Genomic DNA, 13,570 nt, shown 5'->3' with positions numbered 1-13,570 from the left:
GAAAAAAGAGAAGGAGGAGGAGGAAGAGGAGGAGGAGAAGAAAAAGAAGTCATTCTGGATTATTTAAACCACTGTTCCCCAGCTATTAATGGAAAATTGAAAGCAGAGTATAAAGAGAGCAAATGCATGTAAATCATGTAGAGGAGGTATCAGGGAAAGAGCAAACGACAGAAACTACTTCTTGGGGGGCACCTGGGTGGCTCAGTGGTTGAGCATCTGCCTTGGGTTCAGGGTGCGATCCCGGAGTCCTGGGATGGAGTCCCACATCGGGGTCCCTGCGAGGAGCCTGCTTCTCCCTCTGCCTGTGTCTCTGCCTGTCTGTGCCTCTCATGAGTACATAAATAACATCTTAATAAAAAAAAAAATCACCTAGAAGGTTTGTTAGAACAGATTGTTGGGCTCCACCCCCAGAGTTTCTGATCAGTAGGTCTGGGGTGGGGACTGAGGATTTGCATTTCTAACAAGTGCCCAGGTGATGCTGCTGCCCCCCTGGCCCATGAGTCCTCTTGGGAGTCTGGAGGACATCAGAGACTGCGGAAGGCTGGAGCACAGCCACGGGGCTCCCCACCTCCTGGCACAGAGGCGAGCACTCCTACAAACCATTATGTACTGCCCAGGGAAAAACAAATGTTTGCAGAATTTTGCTGCACTTGGAGCAGATAAACTTCAAACAGGGTGAGTTGGGATAGGAGACGATAACTTTTTTTAAAAAGAGCAAAGACGGCCTTGAAAGAGCACAATTGTCTCTGTGTCAGGATCTCTGGCCAAAACCTAAAAACAAATGACCTTTTCACTTTTCTCTTCCAGCCACAGAACAAAATATTATTTTAACCCTGGCAATAAATCCTCCCCTACACCTCAGATGAGGTCTGGGCGGTAGAGTGGCTCTCATCCCTGGCTACACATAATAATCAACTAGGGAGTGTTTGGAAATACCTAAACCTAACCCTCGGAGACTGATTTAATTTGACAAGGGGTGGCAGGTGACTCTACTGTGCAGCCGGAGCTGAGAACTGCTAGCTGGACTAGTCCGATCAGAGTCCAAGCTAGGTTCCAGAACGAGATGGTCACCCCGGAGCTCTCGGGCTTCACCAGCCAGTAAACACAGAGCCAGGCCTGGGCTCAACCACCAGACCAACAGGGAAAAGATAACAACCTAAGGGAGAGTCTTGTTTTTTGACAGGAATCTGTCTCAAAATTACCCCTCCTCTTCTCCCCTCCCCAACACCTTGTGGGGAGGGGTTGATAAAAACAATGATATGTTGATTTGTACAGAAAACAGGAAATAGCTCACCGTGATATAAACCAGGTGAAAAAGAAACCAGGACATGTAAAAGATAAAATCTAGAGAACGCTGGTCTAAAGAATAAAATGTCATCCATCATAAACAACTATAATGAAATATGATTTCAAAGTCATGAGGCTCCCATTCTCTGTTGTTTGTGCTGCTGACGTTCAAGGTCAACCGGCCTTGCTACTAGATGCAGGGGCAGCTCCGAGAATCTGGAAGCCCTATTACCAGGGGAAGGATCAGAGTAGGCCAAGAGAGAACACAGGGGCGGGATAAGGGTAAGAATGGGGATGGTAGGGGTAGAGAAAACGTGGAGCTGAAGAAATGAACCAGCTTTTTTTTTTTTTTTTTTTTTTTTTAAGATTTTATTTATTTAAGAGAGAGCACAAGCCGGGGGAGGAGGGGCAGAGGGGGAAGCAGACTCCCCACCGGGCAGGAAGCCTGATGTGGGGCTCCATCCCAGGACCCTGGGATCATGACCTGAGCCAAAGGCAGACGCTTAACCAACAGAGCCACCAAGGTGCCCCAAAAACAAAACCGTAAAAAATAATTATAACTGGAAAATTTCAGCTTCTTCCCTGTTGATCTAATTTTCATAATTCTTTATGGTTGAAGGCAGACACTTAACCAACAGGGCCACCCAGGCACCCCGAAATGAGCCAGCTTTAAGCACAACTGTACTATCTGGACACCACAAGGTGCAAAGAAGAGAAGGCCAGCCGACTGATGCCACAGGGTGAGCTCCAGCTGCAGGAAGGCACCCGGTTGGCTGCAAGACGCCGAGCAGCAGAGGGCATCAGGAGAGGACCAGGCCTGCGGAGGATGGCAGGGGCACCAAGGATCCGTGTGCAGCCTATTGTACTGAGAGTAGGGCGCCCAGAAATCACCTCTCTGTTATTGCAGACAATGCCTCCAGTCTCCATTGCTCCAATTAGTGTCGCCCATTAGAAACACCTAAGGGACTTCTAAAAATCTCCAGGTGGCTCAGTGGTTGAGGGTCTGCCTTCGGCTCAGGTCGTGATCCCAGGGTCCTAGGTTTGAGTTCCACATCAGGCTCCCCACATGGAGGGGACACATGCCTGGGTCTCTGCCTCTCTCTGTGTGTCTCACATGGATAAATAAATAAATGTTAAAAACACAAAAAAACTGAGTCCAGCTCCTCTGCTCTGACTTGTGTGAACTGACTCCTCACTGGGTCTGAAATCCCCGGTCCTCCTGGATTCCTTTACCCCTTTCCCACCCCCATTCTGGGGCCTTGCCAATTCCAAAATAACCTGTAGGTAAAGATCAAAGATAACCTGTTTGGAAGTAAATGTAGTCAAGGAGCAGTAAGCAAATTAGAACGGGAGGAAAGCAACCCTGTATTTGTTTTCATTGTTCACTCTTGCCATCTCTAGATTATGTAAAAAGTAGAAAACATTTTGTTATCAGATGCTTCTTTGTCACTTACTCAACTTTTTATCAAGATTCACAGGATCACTTATAATGTCATTATGTTTCTCAGTTTAATTTCTGCAGGAAGCTGCCCTGAAGCTGCAGATTCGGTCAAATGAAAATAAACATGAAGCAAATCTAAAAAGAGACACAAATTCCCAAATGATTCTTATGGGGCACACGCCCCTCTCTGGGCCCTGATGCCACAAAAAATAGCTCAGCCTCCATGGCCATCAACCGGTCAACTAAACTCCACGGACCAAGCACACGCAGTAACAGAAGGAACTTCCAGGAAGACTTCTCGGTAAGTACAACACACAAATGACACGGAACATGCAAAAGTGAAAGGCAAACCTTGAAAACATTATGCTGAGGGAAAGAACCCAGGCACAATGGGACAAATAGTATGATTCCATTTGTGAGAAACATCCAGAAAAGGCACACCCATGGAGACAACAAGACAAGTAGATTAGAGGTTGCCAGGGTTGCTGGAAAGAGGGGAGAACAAGGAGACTGCTGATTGGTGTAGGGTTTCTGTTTGGGCTGAGGAAAATGTTCTGGAACCAGATATGGTAATGATTGCACAACATCATGAATGTACTTGTTGCCATTGAACTGTACACATTTTTTCCCCCAGTTTGAAGGTCATTCCTCTTTGTTTTGTTTTGTCTTGTCTCTTAATTTTAATTCCGGGCAGCCCGGGTGGCTCAGCGGTTTAGCGCTGCCTTCAGCCCAGGGCCTGATCCTGGAGACTCGTGATCGAGTCCCACATCAGGCTCCTTGTATGGAGCCTGCTTCTCTCTCTGCCTGTGTCTCTGCCCACCCCCCCTCTCTCATTAATTAATAAATAAAATCTTTAAAAATAAAAAAATAATTTTAATTCCAGTGTACTTAATACACAGGGTTCTATTAATTTCAAGTGTCTGTTCCACTGATTCAGCGATTCTATCCATTACTCAGTGCTCATCAAGAGAAGCGTGAAGGATACCCTCAAAAATGGTAAAATAAATAAATAAATGACTATCACAAGCAAAAATAAAGCAATAAGACCTCAAAAAAAAAAAAAGCAAAATGGAAATAATAAGCAAGTGCTAAAAATTTGAGACCACGTAAGACAAACCTAAAATATGAGCATTAGGTCTTAAGACAGCTAGAGACCTAGAAATATATAAAGAATTAAAACCACAGTGAGGTACAATTTCACACTCCTTGTACTGGCACAAATTTTAAAAGGCTGACGATGTCTCCTCCCCACAGGCTTGTAGGTGTTTGCTGCAGCTTCCTTTGCCTGACAGAGCAATAAAGCTACTGTAGCTCTTTTTGCCCCTGCTCACCCCCTACCACATGACAACCCCCCTAAACGCCGATCTTGTCAAATGGCAAGAATATGAAGCAAGGGAATGCTCGAATGCTTCTGATGGGAGTAAAATTGGTCTACACCCTTGGAAAACAATTTGGGATTATCTCATAAAACTGAAGGTAAGTCTACTAGTAGCTATCTAGGGAACCCTTGCACATGTCACAAGGAGAGATATACCATCATATTCAATGCATCACGGTTTGTAATAACAAAAAATTACAATCTCTATTTTGATAAGAAAAATTGATATGTAAGTTGCACATTCATACAAAAGAAAGCTATTCATATCACAGAATGAAAGCAGTCCCTCTCCTAAAATGTAGGGGACCCAGGGCAAGATAAAATGGAAGTCTATGCACCAAGTGCCTAAGCATTTAAAAGTAAAAAATCAAGCTACAAAATGGTTCAATAAAATATGATCTGTGTTCTCATCTTGACAAATATACTTTCAAAATGACCTGGAAAGCCAAGTGTGAATTCTTCTCAGACTCCTCTGCGTTCTCTGATGAGCTATGTAAGAATGAAGCAAGTCGGCCCTGGCTTCCAACTCTGGCCACGCTGCTAGAGCCATCAGATACAGGCGATGAACATGCCAGCCACATGGAGGAAGACCTGGGGAAGAAGCCCTGGAAGTGGGCTCTGGAAGTCCAGGGTCCCAGGAACCTGGATCAAGGTCTAGAATCAAAGTAAGCGCTATAGGTTCTAGATGGGCACAATTCCTTGGCCCCATGGACTCCTCAAAGAGCGAGCAGGGATATAACTAAAAGACAGCTACAGGGATCCCTGGGTGGCGCAGCGGTCTGGAGCCTGCCTTTGGCCCAGGGCGCGATCCTGGAGACCCGGGATCGAATCCCACGTCGGGCTCCCAGTGTATGGAGCCTGCTTCTCCCTCTGCCTGTGTCTCTGCCTCTCTCTCTTTCTCTGTGTGACTATCATAAATAAGAAAAATAAATAAATAAAAGACAGCTACAACTAGGATTGTAAAGCAGAGGGCTCAGGGAGGAAGTCCATCTTGTCCAGGTCTACAGGTGAGTCTCAGAATCATCATGCTGTGCACACAAAAGCAAATAAGTATTTGTATACCTAGCATTGATATCATTTATAGGCTTGAAAACAGGCAAAACAATACTAAATATTGCTTAGAAATGCACACATAGGGCACCTGGTTGGCTCTGTTGGTTGAGCATCTGTCTTTGGCTGGAGTCATGATCCCAGAGTCCTGGAATGGGTTCCATGTCAGGCTTCCTGCTCAGTGGGGAGTCAGCCTCTCTCTCTCATGCTCTGTCTCTCAAATAAGTAAAAGCTTTTTTTAAAAAAAAGAAATACATATATATATATATACTTAAAAATAAGTGTATAGTAAAAATAAAAATCAAATTCAGAGCACTATCAGTAGGATTATAAATTGAAACAGCCACTATATAAAACAAAACAAAGACTCCTCAAAAAATTAAAAATAGAACGACCGCATAATCAGCATCCCACTTTCAGGTATATACCCAAAAGAAATGACATCATATCTCAAAGAGATATCTGCACTCCCATGTTCAAAGCAGCATTAGTCACAAGAGCCAAGATCTGGAAACAACCAAAACATCCACTGATAGATGAATGGATAAAGAAAATGAGGGATACAGACACAGACACAGATATATAGATATACAAAGGAATATGTGATTCAGCCATAAAAAAAAGAAAAAAATCCTGCCATTTACAACAACATGGATAAACCTAAAAGACATTGTACTAAGCGATACAACGCAGATAGCAAGTACTGTAATGATCTCTCTTATACGTGGAATCTAAAAAGTCAAACTCACAGAAAGTAGAATGGTAGTTGCCAGGGACTGGAGGTGAGGGGCAGGTGGGAGTAATACACTGATACTGGTCAAAGGATATAAATTTTCAGTTATAAGATGAATAAATTCTGGAGATCTAAGGTACGCTATGGTGGCTATAGACAACAATAACGCATACTTGAAATTTGCTGAGAAAGCTGATCACAAGCGTTTTCATCATAAAAAAAAAGGGGGGGTAAAGAGATAGGTTAATTAGCTTGATTGAGGGAATAATTTCACAATGTATACGTATATCAAAATACCACAGGAGCACCTGGCTGGCTGGCTCATTCTGGGCAGCATGGGACTCTTGATCTCAGGCTCTGGAGTTTGAGCCCCACTTTGGGCATACAGATTACTTAAAAAAAAATAAACAAAAAAAAAACAAGGGACACTTGGGTGGCTCAGTGGTTGAACACCTGCCCCTGGCTCAGGGCGTGATCCGCGATCTCAGGATTGAGTCCTCATTGGGCTCCCTGCCTGGAGTCCGCTTCTCCCTCTGCTTACATCTCTGCCTTTCTCTCTCTGTGTCTTTCATGAATAAATAAATTAAATCTTAAAAAAAAAAAACAGAATATCATATTGTACACATTAAGTATATACAATGTTTCTAAATCAATGATACCTTATTAAAACTGAAGAGAAAAAAAGAACAGTATTTATCTCTATCACCTCTAAAATGGGGGAGATGATCAAGAAAGGGAATTCAGGGGCCCCTGGTTGGCTCAGTCGGCTAAGCATCTGACTTTAGATCTCAGCTCAGGTCTTGATCTCAGGGTTGTTAGTTCAAGCTGCATGGTGGGCTCCACGCTGGGCATGGAGCTTACTTAAAAAGAGAGAGAGAAAAAAAAAAGAGAGAGAGAGAGAGAGAGAGAATTCGGGGGAGGGTTAAATGATTAACATTGTATTTCTTTATTTTATTTAATTTATTTATTGCAGACAGGGGCGGGGGGGGCAGAAACGCAGGCAGAGGGAGTAGCAGGTTTCATGCAGGGCCCAATGTGGGACTTGATCCGGGTCTCCAGGATCACACCCCAGGCTGAAGGTGGCATAAACCGCTGAGCCACCCGGACTGCCCTTAACATTGTATTTCTGAAGCTGATTCATGGGTACACAGATAACTCATTGGATGCTTTATAATTTTTCATAAGACTTGAAAATCCTTTCAAAATTAAAACAGTAAGATATCATGTTATGCCCTTCAAATTGGCATAAATTTTTAAAAGTCTGAAAATACCCAGTGCCAGCTGGCCCTGAGATGGGGAAACTGGGACTCTCGAACATGAAAATATTTGTCAGGATCTGGAAAAGTTGAAGCTGTGCAACCATTCAACCCATCAATTCCACTTCCTAATGATCTACTCTGGAGAAGCACCAAGAGACGTGTAGTCTTGGCAGCATGGTTCGTTATAGCAAAAAACTGGAAATATCCCAAATGACCATTTCTTTGACAACAGGTACTGAGCTGTGCCATAAATTACAGGATGAAATACTAAGGAGGCCTGGGTGGCTCAGGGGTTGAGCGTCTGACATCAGCTCTGGGCGTGATCCCGGAAGCCCATATTGGGCTCCCTGTAGGGTGTCTGCTTCTCCCTCTGCCTATGTCTCTGCCTCTATCTCTCCGTCTCTCATGAATAAATAAATAAAATCTTTAAAGAAATACTATATAGCTGTTAAAATGAATAAATTAGATCCTTATATGTCAACAGGAATAGATCCCCAAAACATAACATTGAGTAAAAATTCTAAAATACATACAACAATACTACATTTCATACATGGATACAAACATATATGTGAGAAAATTATAAAATCATGGAGGGTCAGAACACACACCATAATCCCAATCGAGGTTACTTCTGGGGAGAGAAGGGAATGAGACTAAGAAATAGAAAATAGTTTTAGGCCCATTATGGTTTTTATTTTACTTTGAAAGATATGTGAAAATGAAAAATGTTAGTATTTATTCTGGGAGGTGAGTTGTAAGCTTATTATATTGTAGTTTCTCTAATATAACCTTTGTTATATTACATATTCAGAATATGTAAAATACTCTGATGCGGGGGCAGCTCTGGTGGCACAGTCGTTTAGTGCTGCCTGCAGCCAGGTGTGATCCTGGAGACCTGGGAGAGTCCCGCATCGGGCTTCCTGTATGGAGCCTGCTTCTCCCCCTTGCCTGTGTCTCTGCCCCTCTCTCCCTCTGTCTCTATGAATAAATAAAATCTTAAAAAAAAATAAAAAATAAATACTCTGATGCTTGTTATATTATTCTTTGCAATTTGGGCTTTTTTTTTTTCCAATTTATTGAATAGTCAATTAAACCTCTTCCCATCTACCCACCGCACCCAAAGTTACAATTAATCAAACAGGAAAGGCATACAAACAGGAAAGAACCCAGAGGAAACACCCACATTGGCAAAAACCGCAAAGCTGGTTGAAAATGCTCAACAGCCTGCTTCACACAGTTAAACAGTTATTCTTGAATAAAAAAAAAAAAAAGCACCACCAACAACACACAACTTGAATTACTGAAAGGTCCTACTTCACACAGCTACTACACCACATGAGTAGCTAGTTAAGAAATCATACAGATGGATCTGGGATCAACAACTCTGCAAGTTATCTGCTCTATGGACTTCGGTACTTTTCTAAATAAATAAATAAAATATATTTTTTAAATATACATTTCTAAATTTCTTAACAGCTCTGGTCTGAGTTGCCTTATATTAAGATGGGATTTACAATACCTCCCTCAGGAGCCACGGTGAAGACTAGCTTGGATACCATCTCTAAAGTGCCTGTTACAGGGCCTGATACATAGTTATTTGTTCAATAAATGGTAGTTATTGCTTGCCTTGGAACTGGGATTAGAACTCCCTGCTTGGGCATATATTTCAGCAAAGCAGATAGAAATATCCAAACTGGGGGGAGCCTGGGTGGCTCAGTTGGTTGAGCGTCTGCCTTTGCTCTGGTCTTGGTCTTGGGAGTTCTGGGAGCCGCAGGCCATGCTTCCCTGCTCAGCAGGGAGACTGCTTCTCCCTTCCCTTCTGCCACTCTCCCTGCTTGTGCTCGCTTTCTCCTTCTCTCCCTCTCAAATAAATAAATGAAATCTTAAAGAAAAAAATATCCAAACTGATGCACCAAGAGAATACCCAACATTCAAGCAAGCCCCTGTTGACTAACATGTATAGCTAAAAGCAATATAAGAAAGACTAGAACTGCAGGATAAAGAGGAAAAATCCAATCTATGAATATAAAGGAATTTTTATATAAAGGAATATAAAGGAAATTTTATAAGCCCAACAGCAAAATGCAAACTGTCCTCAGGCAATTGATAGGAGTATTAATTGGTCAACAGATCCCATTAACGTGTAATCCACAAAGTCCTTAGACTTTAGACTTAGACATGTCAAGTTTTAGAAGATTTTATAAATTTCTAAGAAGGGGGAATACTTTTAAAACATATTTGGGGGATGGGCACCTGAGTGGCTCAGTGGTTGAGTATCTGCCTTCCGCTCAGGTCCTGATCCCTGGGTCCTAGGAACAAGTCCCACATCAGGTTCACTGCAAGGAGCCTGCTTTTCCCTCTGCTATGTCCCCGTCTCTCCCTGTGTCTCCCATGAATAAATAAATAAAATCTTTTTAAAAAATAAACAAACAAACAAACTTGGGGAAAAAATTGTTCTAGGTTTTGAGTCAAAAAAAAAAAAAAAACGTCTCTCAAGGGCCTGATTATGAGGACACAGTACACTTCAATGGATTAAAAATTTGTAATGCTCTAACTCAAAAGTGATGAAAAAGGAAATAAAAGGTCAACCAGACCAATAAATGTAAGGAGAATTTATCACTTCACTAAAAGAAAAAAAAGACTTTAATGAATTCCCCAGAGGATCCATCCAAATTTGAATAGACCAAATTATCCCTGTATTTTATCTCCCCTTTTAAAACACACAAAAATTCTGGTTAACAATTCAATTTAGCAGTTTAAAATGTGGTCTTGAATGTGTATGTTTCAAACCATACACACAAAAATACCATAATAATATTCATAAAACAAAAAACTAAACTTTCTAAAAAAAAACACACAAAACTAATGTGTCTAAACATTGGTATAAGAAATTGAAAGTTTCTAAATATATTGGATATGTAACATATTTACACATTATGGATTATGTCTCTGCGAGTTTCTTCCTGAAAATGCAAGTCCTATTATGAGGCAATCAGGGAAATCTGAATGCCAACCGGATATTAGATTATATTAAAATTGTAACTGCAAAAAACTGTGATTGTTGTACTGTGGTTATGTTAATAAATTAGAGTCTACCCTTTGGAGATACTAAAGAATTTATGAAACACATAATCTCTGGAATTTGGCTTAAAATAATACGTTGGGGGCAGCCCGGGTGGCTCAGCGGTTTAGTGCCACCTTCAGCCCAGGGACTGATCCTGGAATTCCCTGGATCGAGTCCCACGTCGGGCTCCCTGCACGGAGCCTGCTTCTCCCTCTGCCTGTGTCTCTGCCTCTCTCTTTCTGTGTCTCTCATGAATAAATAAATAAAATCTTAAAAAAAAAAAGATAATACGTTGGAAGTTGGGTACAGGGATGGGGAAGGAGGACATAAATGAAACAAAACTGGCCATATTTTGAAAATTGCTGAATTGAAATGATGGGTACATGGCGGTTCATCATTCTCTTTTCTCTACTTTAGTACATTTTGAAAATATCTAACATAAAAAATTAAAAGATAAGGGACATATGTATTTAAAACTAAAAGCCAACTCTAGTTGAAGAATTTTTAGGAACAGAACAGAAAAGTACACATACACAGAAAAAAAATCATCTTTTCAACACTGTTCTTATTCAAGTACGGTACTAGAATGTTCCTTCCCTTTCTATCCACCACTTTCTGCTCTCCTTCCCTCCTCCCAGATTTCTTGGGTTTCTGTGACTAGCGGATTTCCTCTATACTCATTCATAATTCACCAAAACTTAGAAACAGATTTTCAAATTGGTGCCTCACAACACATTCAATAAATACATTTTTTATTTTTTTAAAGGCTTGCTTTATTTATTTATTTATTTATTTATTTATTTATTTATTTGACAGAGAGACAGAGCCAGAGAGCACAAGCAGGGGGAATGGCAGAGGGAGAGGGGGAAACCAGGCTCTCGATGATGAGGCTGATGCCAGGCTCCCTTGGGATCATCACAGGGGCAGAGGGCAGACAGGGCCTTAACCAACTGAGCTACCCAGGCGCCCTCAATAAGTATTTTTTTTTTTTAACGATGGAGCACATTCAGCGCTTTTTAAAAATGTTACCACTTTGTCCTTTAAAAATTTTTTTAAAATACTATCTCATCTATGTCATCCATTTAAAGCACCGGTCTTGGGCAGCCCGGGTGGCCCAGCGGTTTAGTGCTGCCGTCAGCCCAGGGCATGATCCTGGAGACCTGGGATCCAGTCCCAGGTCAGGCTCCCCGCATGGAGCCTGCTTCTCCCTCTGCCTGTGTCTCTGCCTCTCTGTGTGTGTGTGTCTCTCCTGAATAAATAAAATATTAAAAAAAAAAAAAAAAAGCCCCCATGTTTGGCATGGTTTACTACACATACACCGAGGGTGAGTCATCCAAAGGTTGTTGCTAAGAAGCACAAGATCAAAAGATTGACGGACGGCCACCATTGTGGACACCAAGACAAACCACTTAAAGTTTTCAAGGAGGGGGCCAAGTGTGAAAAGTACTATATCAAGAAAAATAATTGAGCAGAAGTGCACAGGGACAGAAAAGATGGGCAGAGAGAACCATTCACTAATTGAACAAGATTTCAATCCGAAGTGGGGCGGGGTGGGGAAACCAAGCAGGAAGGGGACAGGAGGCCTCCAGAAAAGGGCTTGGTAAGGAAGGTCTTGTGAAGGGTGAAGAAAAGGGGGCGGGGGCGTGCCGGAGACCCTGCCCTGGAGGGAGGAAGGGCAGTGCGCGGGCTGGGTGCAGACGTTGCTCGGGCACCGGGAGAGCAGAGCCCAGATGTAGCGGGGAGGCCGGGGCGGCCGGCAGACACATGGGAGCCATCTCTGCAGATGTGACAGCTGGGCCCAAGGGGGTGGGCTGTCCTCGGGAGAGGACACGGGTCAAGAGGCTTAACCCGATCCGCGGGGCACACTATATTTAGGAGGCAAAAAAAAAATGAACGAGTGGAAGAAACGCAGAAGCAGCTGCCTGAGAGGTGCGCGCCCTGTTTCAGGGGGGTCCCGAGGGCGGGCAGTCCCCAGCTCGGGCCACCTCGGGGACCCCGGGGCAGCAGCGCTGGGAGAGGACCCGACGTCACCGGGAACCTCGAGGAGGGCCATTGCGCTCAGGGACCCGACAAGTGAGCGCGAGGGGCCTGGCGGCGCCAGGGATGGAGGGGTGGGGGGCGAGCGACGACGATCCGGGCGGCAGGGACCACGCAGCGGAAAGGGAAAGCCTCCGGGGTCCAAGGTGCCACACAGGGGAGGCGCCGTCCTCCGTCCCCAAACCTGCCTCCAGATGCTCAAGCCCCAGCGGACCCCCCCCCACCCCCGCCATTCCCCTGGGGGTGAGGAGCGAGGCGCGGTCTTCCCCGGGGCGCTGGGGAGCTACCGGGTTGGAGGACAGGTCTGGAGGCGCCGGCCGCGGGGGGGGGGGGGGTGTGCAGGCTGGAGGCGAGGCCGGCGGGGACCGGGTCCCCACGACGGCGCGCCCCTGGCCGAGCCGCAGCCCCTGCGTCCGCGCGCTCACCTCTCCGCCTGCGAGTAGTGGCACCGGCCCAGCAGGTTGAGCTTGCAGAGGTGCAGGTCTTCGCAGGGCCTCTGGCAGAACTTGCGACGGCAGACGCGGGCGCGGGTGGCGGCCACCACCGCCCGGGTGACCCCGGCCCGGTCGCCCGTCTCCAGCAGCACGAAGCGGTCGGGCCCAGCCGCCTCCAGCACCTCGCGGAGCTGCGCCTCGGAGAGCGCGATCTCCTGCAGCAGCGCGTCCAGGGCCATGCGGCCCCCGTGGGCGCACAGGATCTTGGTGATGAAGCAGCACACCTCCGGGTCGGCCATGGCGCGCCGCGGGCCCGGCTCCGGCGGGGAATCGAAACTTAGGGGAGTCCGCGCGCGGGGGCGGGGGCGGGGGCGGGCGCGGGCGCGGGCGCGGGCGCGGGCGGGCGCGGGCGGGGCTCGGCCGGGCGAGCGCGCGCTCCTCGCCGCCGCGAGCCGAACCAGCGGTTTCGCTTTCCCGCTCTGGGCCGCGGCCGGGGAGGTCAGAGCTCACGACCCGGGGCGGCCCGGGGGGCTCCGCGCTCTCGCGCCGCCCTCGGCCCCGGGCGGGATCCTGCGGCCCCGGGATCGAGTCCCGCGTCGGGCTCCCCGCACGGAGCCTGCTTCCCCCTCCGCCTGGGGCTCTGCCTCTCTCTCTGGTCTCTCGTGAATAAATAAATAAATAAAATCTTTAAAAACAAACAAACAACTCACCGACCCGATCCCGGGACCGGATCGAAATCAGCCGCGACGGCCGCCGAATTGGAAGCCGGTCCGCGGGCGCGCGAGGCCCTCGCTGGGTGCGGGGCGCCGCCGGGGCGACTCCCCCCGCCCCACCCCGACTAGGCTTCTCCCCAAAGAAGAGAAACCAAACACGACCTGGGGCTC

General features: G+C 45.9%; 1 protein-coding gene across 2 annotated transcripts in view; it reads right to left on the bottom strand.

Moving 5' to 3' along the window:
* ZC3HAV1 (zinc finger CCCH-type containing, antiviral 1) overlaps positions 1 to 13,071 on the bottom strand; it is a 61,866-nt gene extending 48,795 nt beyond the window's left edge. For both annotated transcript variants that reach the window (XM_025982146.2, XM_025982147.2), the window contains exon 1: positions 12,678 to 13,071. In XM_025982146.2, coding sequence (XP_025837931.2) covers positions 12,678 to 12,985 — 308 coding nt within the window. In that variant the 5' untranslated portion in view covers positions 12,986 to 13,071. The remainder of the gene's footprint in view (positions 1 to 12,677) is intronic.
* Positions 13,072 to 13,570: the final 499 nt, after the last annotated feature.

This window comes from Vulpes vulpes, chromosome 7 (assembly GCF_048418805.1).
Source record: "Vulpes vulpes isolate BD-2025 chromosome 7, VulVul3, whole genome shotgun sequence".
Taxonomy (NCBI): Eukaryota; Metazoa; Chordata; class Mammalia; order Carnivora; family Canidae; genus Vulpes; species Vulpes vulpes.
This window is presented reverse-complemented; position numbering and strand designations above follow the sequence as displayed.